The sequence below is a fragment of the Empidonax traillii genome, unplaced genomic scaffold (genome assembly GCF_003031625.1).
Source record: "Empidonax traillii isolate 1590-97213 ecotype Southwest subspecies unplaced genomic scaffold, ASM303162v1 scaffold1214:size307055, whole genome shotgun sequence".
In the NCBI taxonomy this organism is placed as follows: Eukaryota; Metazoa; Chordata; class Aves; order Passeriformes; family Tyrannidae; genus Empidonax; species Empidonax traillii.
This window is the reverse complement of record NW_020956407.1, coordinates 249665-264352: the sequence shown is the minus strand read 5'-3', so window position 1 is coordinate 264352 and position 14688 is coordinate 249665. Positions and strand designations below refer to the sequence as shown.

The window sequence follows — 14688 nt, the reverse complement described above, 5'->3', positions numbered from 1 at the left end:
GAAAGGAAAGGAAAGGAAAGGAAAGGAAAGGAAAGGAAAGGAAAGGAAAGGAAAGGAAAGGAAAGGAAAGGAAAGGAAAGGAAAGGAAAGGAAAGGAAAGGAAAGGAAAGGAAGAAAAGGGGGTGGGAGAGGGAAGAAAAAAAATTAGTGGTGGGTAGGTTTCTTCTCTTTGAAGCGACTGAGACCCCCAAAGACCAGAGTTGGAGAGAGTGTCTTCTTCAGGTCCACAGAATCCCCTTAAAACCAGGGAAGGAGAAATCACAACTTGGTGTCCCAAATCTCTGCATGTGCCTTTGGTCCCCACTCACTGCTCACCCCCCTGTGACAACCCCACGTCACCCCTTTCACCCTGCAGCCCTTTTCCCCTGTTTTTTCCATGGCTAGGAAATCAGCGTGCCCAGGGCTAATTAGGGAGCAGAGATGGTTGGGGTGGGTGGGAGGAAAGCCCAGAGCACTTGTCTGAGCAGATGTCAGGGGCAGGGGGAGAGGGGTCTCTCAGGGGAGTAAACCCATCTCAGGAACACCTTCCTTCCCCTCCCTGGCCCAGCCGACTGAATTTGGGTGAAGTGCACTTGGCCTCTCAGCCATTGACGGTGGGCTTTGGAAAGGAGAGGGGGCAGGAGTCAGTCAGTCAATCGGGGACTGATGGAGAGACCTCAGGCAGGAGCCTTTGCTGCCTCACAGGGGAATAATACAGGGATGGAACAACTCCCTCCCTTCCTGATGGCCTGGGGAGGATTTTCAGGACACCAAAAACCCCCGTCTGCACCTCCAGGGCTTGGGGAGAGTCAGGCTGGCACAGCACCATGGGGGAATCCTCGCGACAAAAAATCCACCCTGCTGCAAGTTTGGGTCCCCCATTTGGTCCAGGAATGAGGTCTTGGCTGCAAGGGACCAAGATGTGCTTGCTTTCCTTGCCAGCTCCCCCACATCCTGGTGACAGGCCCAGGGATGTCCCCTCTTTTGGTTTAAAACTGTTCCCCCTTGTCCTGTCACTAATAAAGGGTCTGTGCTGTCTGAGCTCTGCCTCCACTTGCAGCTTTAAGGATGGCCACGGCAGCAGGGAGGAGAGGACAACACCCTTTCCAGGCTGAGAAATTCCTATTGGAAAGCAGAGCAGGAATGGGCTGATAAACGGAGCCACGGAGTGCAGGACTGGTGGTTTTGAGCTGACACCCAATGGTGAGGAGCAAGACTGCAAGCAGTGCCCTGGCCACACTGCCTCGGAACAACCGTGGGGTGGAGTCTTCAGTTTGCAAACTGCCCTTAAAAGAGACCAGATTACAGTAGAGCACCAAAAAAAACACCCCAGAAAGTGAAGGCACATTCAGCTGCAGCTTAGGCTGGTCTGGGACTGCCTGTCCCTCGCAGCTTCAGGTGTGCCCATGGTGGGTTTGTGGTGATTATTTCATGTATCAGCAGAGCATTTAAATTCTTAGGCATGGACAAGGGTCCTGGGACTGCCCACTGGGGACGGGTGGTCTCATAACACCCCGTCGAAGTGCAAAGAAGGGGCTCCTGCCCCGGAAAGCAAAGAGAGAACAAGTAACTGATTGCACAAGATTTAGAAACAAATCAGGGGGAAAGGCTAAACCACTGAAATCATCCACAGGGACAATGTTTGGGCAACCTGGTGTGGTGGAAGGTGTCCCTGCCCATGGCAGAGGGTTGGAATGGGATGGTCTTCAAGGTCTCTCACCCAAACCATTCTGTGACTCTGTAAGTAATTCCAGCAGGAGCAGCTGGAATATGTGAGGCCAAGGAGGATTTTTACTTGCTTGGGAACATTAGCATTCAAAGACGGTTTTCCAGATCGTGGAACAAGCTGGACTGAGGCTCAAGGAGACCTAAGCCCAGATTAAACCCATCAGGTTACACTTCTGCATCTGTCTGGGGCCTTCCATGGGGTGCTCTTAGCAAAAAGTTTGATCCCACAGCCCCCTGTGCTGTGCACAAACAGAGCAAACAGAGGCTTTCAGCATTTGTGTGGCAGATGAAGGTGCTGAAAAAAGTGTGTGCTTTTGGTGACTTTGGAGACTTAGACACAATTTCCCCATGCCTTTGTGCCTCAGTTTCCCCTCTGAGCAGGAGTGGGAATTAGAACTTTTCCCCCACTTTTCCTTTCTCACAGAGAAATTCCAGACCTCCTGCAAGTCAGAGATGGGACCAGTCTTTGAGCTACACTGCTGGATTTCACCTGCATTCCCAGGAATCCATTCCTGGGCTCCCACCCCAGCCAGCCAGACAATTCCAACCACATAGGTTATTTACCCACCAAAAAAACGCCCACTGTTATTTGACAAAAGTGGAAGTTTAGCATTCACAGCCACTTTGACAGACCTGTTGTCTTGTTCATCCTAAAGCAAGCAGGTGTCACCATCCTGGGAGCTCCGTGTGCACTGGAAAGGGGGTCTGAGCACCCTGAGAGGGAGAGGAACACAACCTGCCCTACAAGCAAAAGTTATTTTGCACAGGTGTCTGCTATCTGTGGGCTGAGCCCTCATCTCCTCTAGCAGATGGGAAACACCTGCTCTTTCCCCTGTTTTTCCAAAGTACTTGGAGTTTATGGAGTTTTGGGGATGGAGAAGTGTTGGTCTTGCAGCAGATGGCGCTTCTGCCCAGGAAATAGAGCTGGGAATGAGATCCTTGGTCCCACGAGCAGCGACTGGAGCAGCGCAGCGGCTCCCGACCATTGACCACCGGAGAGGGCACGTGTGCACTGCAAATACCCCAAATTCTAGCCTGCTGGCCTTGCTTCACTGTCTGCATAAAGTCCTCCTCATCCTCGGGCGTCTCCCACCGATAAACACGTCGTTCGCGCCCAACATGGAATATCTGCAGCCACCACCACAGGCAAACCAAGCCCCAGGTTGCTCTTTACACGTATTTATGGTGGTTGTTTGCCAGGGAAAAAAAGCACTGAGGGAGTTAATTACACACCTTTAGGCATAGTAGTAGTGGTTTAGGAAGTAGTGTTTGCAGAATCTTAACCAAAATGAGTTTGGATTGAATTATTAATATTATCGTTATTATTTCATGGGCAACGCAGCCAAATATTTCCGTCTTCCTGAAAAACTCTCTCGTGGAAACTTCGCACTTTTTAATGTCTTTTTATTGGCCTTGACCAATAAAAACAGGTCGAATCATCAAACAACAGGAAGATTCCCAAGTGTAATAATGCACTGAGAACCCCTCAGATGGAAAGCTCGTTACTTGACTTACCCGACTGACAATAATTGCTCAGAGAGAGGGGAACACAAACAAACCAGTGCTCTCTGCTGGGTTCTTCTCAGGATGATTTGGGCATAAGAAGGATGTTTCCTTTATGGGGGAGAAGACAGCAAACTGGGTCTGTTCACACGAATTCCCGGTGGGGCAGCTCCATTCCCATCTCATTACTCACATTTTTTTTCCCTCATTTTTTGCTACATTTTTCCTGGAATAAATTGGTTAAATTTATTTAACAACAGTGCAGAAAGTTGTTTCATATTCCTTCTCTTCTGCACGCATGGGATATCCTCATTTTACCTGCAGGTGCGTTTTTGTAGGGCTGGGTTTTGGGGGCTGCTCTGCACACAAAGGGCTGTCCCCTCTGGCTGTACAAGGCTGGGCAAAGCTCAGCCCATCCGTCACCAGCTCTGACACTTTCCATGTGTGTCAGCTGGAGGACAAACAAATTTCATGCTGAGATTCCCCCATTTCCATTCTGACCCCGCTGGCCTTCATGGAGGCAACATTTCCCTGTAATATCTCGGCAATTATAGGAGGAGGTACAGGATGGCTGCTGGGGGGGTGGGGTTGACCCTCTGAGAGAAGAAATCCCTTTCAAATGAGAAAAAAAACTGCCTCGGTGTGGAAGGTGTTGAGCCAGAGGGACTGATAAGGGCACAATAAAGGCTGAAAAATCAGAATGCCAGCATGAGGATCCGTGTGGGTTTGGGGGTATTTCAGCCTCCAGAAGATTCACCTCACTTGGGGTAGGGAAAAATGCTCTCTCTGTTGTTTATCAGCCTGTCCTGACAAATTCCAAGGGCTGTGCCATAGGATCCCAGTGAATGCAGGCTGGAAGGGCCCTCAGGAGGGCTCTGGTGCAACCTCCTGCTCACAGCAGGGGCCGTTCAGCATCAGCTCAGGGATTTACCCAGTTGTGGCTTGGACACCTCCAAGGATGGAGCTTGCACAACCTCTGTGGGCAAAGCCTTCCACCAGGTCTCTTCCAAACGCACCTCTGCTGAGGCAAAAGCATCCTCTGGCCTCTGCCAGTGCCCCAGCAGATGGGCTGAGTCCTCTTTGTGCTTACCACATTCCCATCTGTGCCCAAGAAGGGTGACAAGGCCCCACCCAGGTTACCTCTCGGAAACCACCACCACCCCAGGCTGGAGGAGGGCACATTCCTGAGGGAAACAGGAATACTGCATCAGGAGCAGGGAACAGGGAAAGACAGGAGTGCTCTGAGAGGAGTGCTCTGAGCCTTTTTTATCATCTGTTGAATCGACTCTGCAATCAAAAGCAGCAGCTCTCCCCTCTGGCCCATGGTTAGAAAGCAAATTGTCAGCAGCCAGGGAAGCAAGGGGCAAAGTCTCAGCAGATGAGAGCTGGAAAAGCTTCTGAGTCACTGTCAAAAATCTCCTCTGCAGCCAAAGCAAATCCAGCCCCGTGCTCTGCCCAGGCGAGACCCGATGCCTGGATTTATGGACACAGTTCCCACTCCATTAATGAGCTCTGGAGAGCGTCTGCTGCCAGATTTGTTACAGATGGGGGGAAAAAATATCATTCTGAGGAATCCCCCAGCTGGACATAAATATTTAGCATGTGATCAGCTGCTCAGTATTCCCCTGACCTGAATAAATCTCTGTTGTTTACCCTGCCTTCAAATAAAAGGTCCATAATCAGGATCACTCCACTCACTTAATCTTGGCAGGGGGCACAGTGGGGACAGCTGGTTTGGATCTCTGTGCAGCCCCCACATCCCTTCATCTCTGCCAGAAAAGCTGCTCCAGGCTGAAGCATCTCTGGGAGGCAAATTGAGCTCACCCCAACAGGGACATTATAGGAGTTCATGTGAAGGCTGGTGCTGCTCAGCTGAAACAGAGCCTGCTCTTGGGTCCTCCAAGTGTTTCATGAGCCCTTGGCAAACCTTGCCTTTTAGACCCCAAAACCAGCTTGGGCTTGGGTTAAACTCCCTTCCAATCCAGTATTTCAGGACCAACAAAAGGTGCAAGTAAGTTATAGAATCACAGGATAGTTTGGGTTGGAAGGGACCTTAAAAACCATCCAGTTCCACCCCCTGCTATGGGCAGGGACACCTTCCACTAGCCCAGGTTGCTCCAACCTGGCCTTGGACACTTCCAGGGCACTTGGACACTTCTACAGCTTCTCTGGGTAACCTGTGCCAGAGCCTCCCCACCCTCACAGGGAAGAATTCCTTCTCAATATCCCATCCAACCCTGCCCTCTGACAGTGGGAAGCCATTCCCTGTGTCCTGTCCCTCCATCCCTTGTCTCAAGTCCCTCTCCAGCTCTCCTGGAGCCCCTTTTGGGCATGGGACGTTTTATCTTCGGCTTTCCTGAGCCCATGAATTGACATTTTTGACATTCCTTAATGACATGAAGGGGAATATCCACTTCAGCATGTTTGCAACTTCCCCTCTGTTTGGGAGTTAAATTACCTCTAGTTTGTGCATGATTGAATGGAAATGACCACATTTACTCTCACATTCACACCACTGTCCTACTTCTCTTTGTAAGCCTAAAACGTCTTTGCCTGCCCAGTGGTGCCTTTTCCAGCTCCCCCAGCCGGTGGGTGCTTGTGCATTGGAGTCATGCAAAGCCCATTTCCATTCCCTTTGGCCAAGGCACTGCAGACAAAGCAGGGAATTGTACCCAGGAATGTTTGCATGCCAGGAGCAGACTGCAGGAAGTGAAGGAACTGAGGCTGAAAAGCCCTGGCACAGACTATGGGAGATGTACATTTGAAATCCACGTTCTGCCACCGGCTTGCTGGGCAACCTGGAGCAAACAAAGCAGAAAAGCAGCTCCTTGGGACTCTGGGCACCCACATCCCCCTCAGGGTCAGTGGGAGAGGTAGGTTTCCTGCTTTGGAGGGGTCATACCCCCTTTTGGTGGCACGAAAGCTGAGCAAAGCCCACCAAAAAGGGAGCACCAAGAGGTTAAAGGTGTTATAGGGGCAGTGGAAAGGACTGTCCAGCCCTGCCACAGCTGCCCAGGGAGTGGGGGAGTCCCCATTCCTGGAAGGGTTTAACAGCCCTGTGGATGTGGCACTCGGGGACAGGGGTCACTGTGGCCTTGGCAGTGCTGGGGATGGTTGGACTCGATGGTCTTACAGGGCTTTTCCAACCTAAATCATTCCATAAGTCACCTCAACTGAGTTCAGCCATCAGGGGGACAAAAATAACTCGGACATTTTAAAAACTGTGGAGAGATTTAAGAAATATTTGTCAAAAAGATACGCTTTTTTTTTTTCCTTTTGGTCAGTAACGATAAGGGCAAGAAGAAAATGGAATTTTTTTGCTGTTGTTTTTGGTTACATTTGACTCTAAAGGTATATATTTAATGGATAAAAAGGATACCAAGAAGAGGTTACTCACACTTCTACATTCAGTGAAGGGAGAGAAAAGTGTCAATCACCAGCAGGTGAACCAGAGCTCCTTACTGACCACAGAGTTTGACCACCAGTAGCTCTGTAAAGTACTTTAAGTCAGATGGGGAGACTTGTCTCCACCTCTGCTCCTACCTGAGTGCTTGGCCTTTCTCTGGCCCCAGTGACTGGAGAAACACTTTGCAGAGCTGGCTGCTGTATCTCTTGTGCTTCCAGTGCCTCCCCTGCCTGGGCCATTCCCCTGTGCCACAGGAGTATTGAAAGGAGCAAAGCATATTCCAGCATGTGCTGAGATAGGGAGACCTTAATTAAACACTGAGGCAACCACAGTTTAGCTTTTATATAACTTTATTGTACTTTACCACGAAGAATCACCTCTGCTTAGCTCCACATCCTGGATTTTCCCTTCCTCTTCAGCCTTTGCGTCCACCTCTTGCTTTTGGCATCCACTCTGGGCTTTTTTTTTTTGCTCTTTGATCATCCCTTTTCCACTTGGATGACGGAGCTGCCCGAGCAGTTTGGGTGGGCAGGATCCCCTGTTTTGTGCTGCTGCAGGTCCTGCACTCAGGGGCTGTCAGTCTCTCTGGGGGGCTTGGAGGAGCACTGGAAACACTGAAAACAGGCTCTGTCCCCAGAGCAGGGAGCACAAAGGCTGCCCAGCCCTACCCCCGAGTCCCCTTTCTGCTGGCATTAATGGGAGACCCCCTCAGACTGTCAATGACCAGTGTTAGACCCCCTCAGATTGTCAATGACCAGTGTTAGACCCCGCTCAGACCAACAATAACCAGTGTTCTGGGTCTCAAGGTCCCTGCTTGCCCGACCATGATTTGAATTTAATAGGAAATAAATCTTGCAAACATCAACCTCGCAATAAATCTGACACAGTTCCCTCCCTCGCCTTCCTTCTCCTGGGAATATTTAAACCTAGAGGGACAGCCAGTGAAACTGCTTTTATCTCTGCCCACCAGTTCCCAGCTGGCTGTTATGGCCCTTAATCTGAATTAATCAGCTCTAGCTCATCCTTTCAGCTGGGACTTGCAGCCCTGCCCTCCTGCCCCACGGTGATATCATCTCCTGCCAGCTGGGCAGCCCAGGGCAAAGGAGCTCCCACATCTCCAGGGGATGGAGCACCAGGATGTTTACACAGGCACAAAGTGATAGGATAAGGGGGAATGGCTTCCCACTGCCAGAGGGCAGGGTTGGATGGGATATTGGGAAGGAATCCTTGGCTGTGAGGATAGGGAGGCCCTGGCACAGGTTGCCCAGAGAATCTGTGGCTGCCCCTGGATCCCTGGAAGTGTCCAAGGCCAGGCTGGAGCAACCTGGGCTAGAGGAAGGTGTCCCTGCCCATGGCAGGGGGTGGCACTGGATGGTTTTTAAGGTCCTTTCCCAACACAAGCCATTCTGGGATTCCATGGCTCATTCTTTAGTGGGGTCCCTTTTCCCTACTGACTGTGGAGGAGGTCCCAGTTTCTATCTTTGAGGGGTACCGTGGACTTTCTGAGGGGTGAAAGCTTTCATGGGAAAGGATGAAAAAGGCCATTTTTCCCTTGTTTACTACAAGCAGATCCACTTGCTTCCCACAACTCCCTGTCTGCCTGGTTATTTATAATTCTGGGTTTTGTGTCATGGACAAATCTTATCAGGCCTCGAAGATCTTGCTGCCTACACCGCCCGTGTGATTTGTTCACAAAGAGCTTTTTCTTCTTCTCCCTGGCTCCCATCCATAACACAAGCACACCCAAAATAACCCAGCTGCTGAGACAGGCAGCAGGAAAACCACAGGGCTGGGGGAGGAAGGGATGGTTTGGGTACCACTGGAAGTGATTGACAGTCACTGGTTCGGAGTGCAAAGGAAAAAGTAATTTATTTTGCTCCTCAAAGCTTAAACACTTAAAGCTGAACCTACTGCACATGCTTTGCAGGTGATCACTACTTCCTTCTACATCTTTTGCCATGCAGAGCTCCCACAGCAGGTCTGGGCATTACTGGGAACACAGCCAGGAGGTGCTTCCCATGAGGGCCGAGGGAAGTCCTCTCGGGATGTGAAGCACGTTGTGATGATGGGCAGTTTTGTGCTCTGTGTCTTTCTGCCACAACAAGGCAGAGCAAGAAACAGCCAAGGCAAAGCAGTTTTTCAGTTTCTCTTTCCATCGTGCCAAAACACAAGTCAGATTTCCCCCATCCTTAGCAGAGTTTGAATTATCCAAACACCTCCCCTGCACTGACTTGGCCATGAGTCCATGTGACAGTTACAGATATCGGTCCCTGCAGACAAACAGCAGTACCTTGAACTTTCTATTTGCTCACAGGGAGGATTTAGGTATCCCAGACAAAGGCTGGGACACCTCAAGGATGGTGTGATGCTCCATCAACAATATATTTCTGGAATGCCATAGGCACAAAAATGAAATCCCTGCAGCAAAAAGCAGCTGGGAGCCAAGGTGAACATTTATTTCTAAATAAAAGCAACTTGAATTCCTTCCCTCCCCCTCCCCTGCACACCCACAGCCCCCAAAAACACAAGCACAATTCAGGGGTACAATAAAGAGCAGGACCAAGAGCGAGGCAAACGTTGCAGTGTCTGTGCCACAACTTCCAGCGCTGTGTCCCACCTATTGCAGCAAACCACACGTGGCAAAAGCACGTGGGAAAGCTGACAGGGACATCTGCCACCCTTTGGGGTGTGCTCACTCCTCCAGGAATAAGGGGGAAAGTACAGCAAGATATTCCCAGGAGGCATTAGGAAAATCAGGGAAGACTGTGGAGAGAGAAGTTGGAAATGCAAATGGAAAACTCTTCCTTTTTACTCTGAAGGCTATTGCTCTGTCCAAATATATTACTGTGCTCAAGAGCAAGAGCACAAAGAGCCACCAGCAGCCAAGCAAGATCATCTGTGTTCCCAGCCCTGTTCCACATTCCTCAGGCTTACCTTTGGCATGAGGACCATCCCTTTTCTCTAAGGGATTCTCCACAGCGCTCAACCTCCTCAGCAGATCAGACTTTGCTCAGTGCCCGCTCTGGGCAGGCTCATCCTCTTGGAATCTCCGTTCCCGTTAAAGACCCAAATCTGGATGCAATTCGATTGCAAATAAAATTGTCTTTTACCAGCAAGAATTTCCTTTTCTCTCCTCGTGGGAATAACCTATACCAGTGTGGAATCTCCTTTGAGGAAATCCTCGAGGAAGTAGCCTCAAGTTGTGCCAGGGGAGGTTTAGATCAGATTTTAGAGGAAAAAAATGTCATGGAAAGGGTTTTGAAGCATTGTGAGGGGTCCCCAGGGAAGTAGTGGAGTCAAAAAACATGTAGGTTTGGCCCTCGAGGACTTGGTTTAGTGGTGAACACAGAGGGAAGCAGGCAGAGCCAGCAGGTTTGGGACAGGCAAAGGGGAATAGCTGGACCAGTGGACACAGACATTTCCTCTGCTTCAGCAAGAATTAGGGTGAGAAAAGGAAGGTGCAGAGAGCACAGCAGCCAGCCAGCAGCCTGCTGTGGGGGGGTGCACCCCACAGTGTCCAAGGTACGGGAGTTTTTAAGAGCCCTCACTCTACATCTGGCAGCAATTCAGCCCCTAACTGAACAACGTGAACATTTACGTGGAGCCACCAGAAATTACCAGTTCCAGGCACGGACTACAGACACCAACACCAAAAACTATGGTTATCCTACCAAATCAAACGTGCTCAGGGTCATTTCTAGACCTGAGGGCAGCTTGGAGCAATGCAGGCCTGTGTAATCAAACATCCTCCAAATGAGCTGCACATTCAGGCTCCCAGGGACCCCAGTCTGTTAAATATGGAGATTATTTTAATGTTTGCTACATACTCCACAGCCAAAATGAGACAGTTCTGTGGCTGCCATGCTTCAGGTCTTCATGCTTAATTCCTACACCTTAATATTCCTCCTCCTTTTCCTCTCTGAAGGAACTCTTGGCTTCAGGATTCACTTGTCCACTCAGTGACAGACACAGCAGTCCAACCACAAAACATGTATGAAAAGAGACAGCACTCTGTGCTTTGGGGGCACAGACCCTCACACAGCCTGTGCAGAGCCAGAGCTGGAACTATTTGGGATTTAGTGGAGTGATTTTCTTGGGATTATCAACTTTGAACTCCCAGTCGCAGCTCTCTGTTCGCGGATGTTAATGAGCATTTAGGTCCCCACTGGGGTTTGGCACAGGGTTCTATAATAAATGCACAAATACCTGACAGCTTTTAGCCAAAGGATTGGATCCTGGAGCTGCAGCTGTTACAGCAACAGTTCTGGGCATCAGAAAGCAGCAAACACACGTCCTTCCAGGACAGCAAACCTCTGTTGCAAGCACAGCAGAAGACTTTCATCTACAGCCAGGAAAACCTAAGCAAAGGTCAAATTCAGCAGTCCCAGGGGCACAATTCAGCAGTCCCTTGCAGTGGCAAGGTCTGTGATGCAGCTTCACACAGTCCAGGACCCTTCCATCCTCTCACCTGGATCAGCATCAAATCCATCGGCTCCATCGCGAGGCCGGGAAAAACAAACCCGAGGCCACTCAGGGCCTGGTGGAGCACCTGCTCTGCAGTGTTCCCACATGCTGGGTGGCTCCAGGGGAGGCTCTGGGTGCAGGGGAGCCCTGTGGTCACCTGTCCCTGCGCTGCAGGATGGTCACACAGCCGTGGTAGCTGGTGCAGCGCTGCAGCGGTGGCTGCGGCTCCACCAGCCCCGTCGCCGGGTCGAACGTGAACGCCTTGTCCGTGCCCTCCCCGCTCTCGTCCCGGCCACCCAGGATGTAGATCTTCCCTCCACACACTGTCAGGCCACAGCTCTCCTGGAAAGCACAAGGAAAGCTGAGAATCAGGCCTCCAGTTTCAGACAGCTGAGCAGGGCATTGAGCTGCTGCCAGGGGCCCAACTCTGACCTGCCCGGCAGGAAGGACAACAGATGTGTGGCTCTTGAGGTGCTGCAATCTCACTGTTTCTGTTAAGAGTTTAGGCACTGGAAATGCCTCAAGCCAGTGATGGGGCTGTTGCTGTCTCTGGCAGTCCCTCAGGAACACCAAGGGCACAGGGATCCAGGCCGTGCCTCCCAGGGAAAGCCACTTGTAAAGGTGCTTTCTTGGCATTTTAATTCAGATCACAAGCTGTGTCCCACCATTCCTCTTCCCTGTGCCATAGCTCACACTGCAGCACGGCTGTGAGTGCAAAACTGCGATGGCAATAAAGCAAGATACCCCCCAGGTCAGACCAGACCAGTATAACCCTCCCACTGAAACAGATAATGTGCAGAACAGTCCTCAACACCAATGGTTTCTCCCTAGAGACCCACTCCTCTGGCATTAGCAGATGGTGCAGACCCAGCTTCCCAAGAAAACTTGGGTTTGCTGCGGGAGAGATCCTCCAAGCAGTGTGGACACTGATGATAAGGACACAGGTCACATCCACATGCTCAGAGCCAAACCCACAATGTGTTTTCCATGCCTTCAACCCAAGCAAAGCACAGATGGCCACGATTTGAGAGAGAGAGAGAGAGATTGAGAAAGAAGACCCAGAGCTTTCCTAAAGCTCTTCCTTACCAGAGGCCCAGGGAGGGTGGCCACTTCTCTCCAGCTGTCCTTCCTGGGATCATAGCTGAAGATTTTGCTGAGGAGTCCACCCACAACATAAATGATGTTGTCCAGGCAGACAGCGCTGATGCACCTCTGGTAAAATGGGGTGGGAGACAAGAGCGTCCACTTGTCATCCTCTGGATCGTAACACTGGACCTGGGAGGAGAAACACGGCTGTGGGAACACAAATTCCCCACATCTCCCTGCTTGGGGGGAGCTGCTCTTCACTAGAAATAAAAGTACGTGGGGACAGAAACACGGGTGGGAGCTCCAACCCCCAGAGGGGTGAGCAAAGGCATGAGGGGTTCTGGCATTCCCTCTTGCACTCAAGTGTCCCAGACAAACCACAAGCCCCAGGGTAGCTGTGCTTGACCCAGACAGCATTTGGAGATGGAGTTAAGCAGCACTGACAGCTCTTCCTGCAGCTCAGGAGGCCAGAAGCATCGTGTGGCAGATGCACGGCCAGGCATGAGGAGTGTGTTGCTGCTGATCTGGTGTGGAAGGTTTGCTCCAGTGATGTCTCAGGGCTGACCAGGCTCTAACAGAAAGCACATCTAATACACTGTCACCTCCTGACACCTTCCCTGTCTGGACCCCAAGTCTCACTGGCTTCTTATTTCAATGTATGACTCCTCACCTTATTATAACGGAGCTTCCATCAGTCTTATTAAAACAAAACAAAACAAAACAAACAAAAAAACCCACAACAAACAAACAAAAAACCCCAACAACAACCAACCAACCAAACAAGCATCCTTGCCCCAAACCTCTTTTTTCAGGTGTCTGTCCATCCTTGATGGCCCAGCAGTACCTTGTCTGTATTGGAGGTGTCATCCACAGCCCCTCCCAGCACGTAGAGCCTGTTGAGGCAGGAGACCACGGCGGCCGAGCTCACGGCCTGGGGCAGCGGGGCCAGGGTGGACCAGCTGTTGGAGAAGGTGTCATAGCACTCCACGCTGGAGAGGCGGTAGAAGCCATCAAAGCCCCCCACGGCGTAGATCTGCCACGAAAGGAGCACAGCGAGGGGATTAGAAACTCCTGGAGTCACCTGGATGGACTACACTGTCACGGGGTGTGTGAGGGGAGGGAAGGACTTGGCCAGAATGACACAGAACCACAGTAACATCTCTAAAGGTCCCTCCCACCACAAACCATTCCATGAAATGCCCCACACCGCACAGCTTTCACCCAGAGATGATTAACACAGCTGCCTGCAGAGGTCTGGCACCATCCCATGGTGGATCTCACTGATACAACTTCATTTGGGGCTATTTCTTAAACAGTGACACCTTGGTTATGTCCCAGTTGTCCTCCCATCAAAACCATCTCTAAATGAGTCACAGAATGCCAGAAGGGCTTGGGTTCAAAGGGATAATAAAGACCATCCAGTCCCACCCCCTGCCACATGCAGGGACACCTTCCAACCTGGCCTTGGATAATCCCAGGGATGGGGCAGCCACAGCTTCTCTGGGCAGCCTGTGCCAGGGCCTCCCCACCCTCATGATGACACTGCATACAAACACTGACAGTTCCTCATTGTCCAGGGCAGCAGGAGAAGTGGGGCCAGTGCTCTGTGTGGCTCCTTCCCAAATTCAGGCCACTGCTCACCTTGCCCTGGAGCGTTGCCATCCTGTGCCTCCACCGGCCCTTCTGCAGACAGGCCACCTTGATCCAGACATTTAGCTGGGAGCTCAGCACCCAAACATCACTGCTGCTGATGTGTCCTCCTGGAAAACAAGAGGGATGGAGGGCTGCTGTGATCCCAAGGACAGCCCCCTCACCTCACTGCACCACGGTATTGCACAGCTCCTCCAAGCAATGGAGCAGCTTAGGCCAGAACATGGTTATGGGGTTGTGGCCATGTAAACTCAGTTTCCCAAGGGAGATCCTGCCTGGAATTCAAGGCCCTGTTAGTGTTTCATCCCTCTTATAGCACTCATCTGGCAGTCACTGTATTTCAACTGAGGGACAGGCAGGGAAGGAAACCCCTTCTGACAGCACCCACCAAAAGCAGCTCATTCCACAGCTGGACACTCTTGACAGATGCCCATCAGAAGGGAGAGGGTTTTTAACACTGCCATCCTCCCCCTCAAAGGTGAAACTATTCCTTGGGACAGAAAAATCCAAACCACCTAAGGACAACCTTCACCGAGGAGTGATTTTGCTCCAAAGCTGGGATACACGTGAAGGATTCCTGGTGAACAGACCTAAGGAGTGACTGTCCAAGCAGAGTTTGTGCTGTTCTTTGTCCCCAGGAAGGGACCACCTGCTCCAGGCTCTCTCACCTGAGATGTACACGTCGTTCTTCAGCGTGCAGGCAGCAAACTCTGACTTGGTGTATCCGGGCACGCTGGACAGGGCTGTCCACTGCCTGCTCTTGGGGTGGTACAGGTCTGTGAAGGGCAGCTTCAGGAGGCCCTTCTTATCACAGCCCCCGATGACAACGATGACCTCTGCCAGCTCCATGAACCTGCACCAGGAAAGGCACA

The 14688-nt window shown here is 51.2% G+C and overlaps 1 protein-coding gene across 1 annotated transcript in view; it reads right to left on the bottom strand.

Moving 5' to 3' along the window:
- Nucleotides 1-9936: 9936 nt before the first annotated feature.
- The window catches only part of KLHL35 (kelch like family member 35), a 7144-nt gene continuing 2392 nt past the window's right edge, over nucleotides 9937-14688 (bottom strand). The window contains exons 2-6 of the mRNA XM_027905844.1: nucleotides 14485-14669; nucleotides 13808-13926; nucleotides 13011-13199; nucleotides 12167-12355; nucleotides 9937-11422 (exon numbers count right to left, since the gene is read on the bottom strand). Of these exons, the coding sequence (XP_027761645.1) occupies nucleotides 11234-11422; nucleotides 12167-12355; nucleotides 13011-13199; nucleotides 13808-13926; nucleotides 14485-14669 (871 nt within the window). The 3' untranslated portion in view covers nucleotides 9937-11233. The remainder of the gene's footprint in view (nucleotides 11423-12166; nucleotides 12356-13010; nucleotides 13200-13807; nucleotides 13927-14484; nucleotides 14670-14688) is intronic.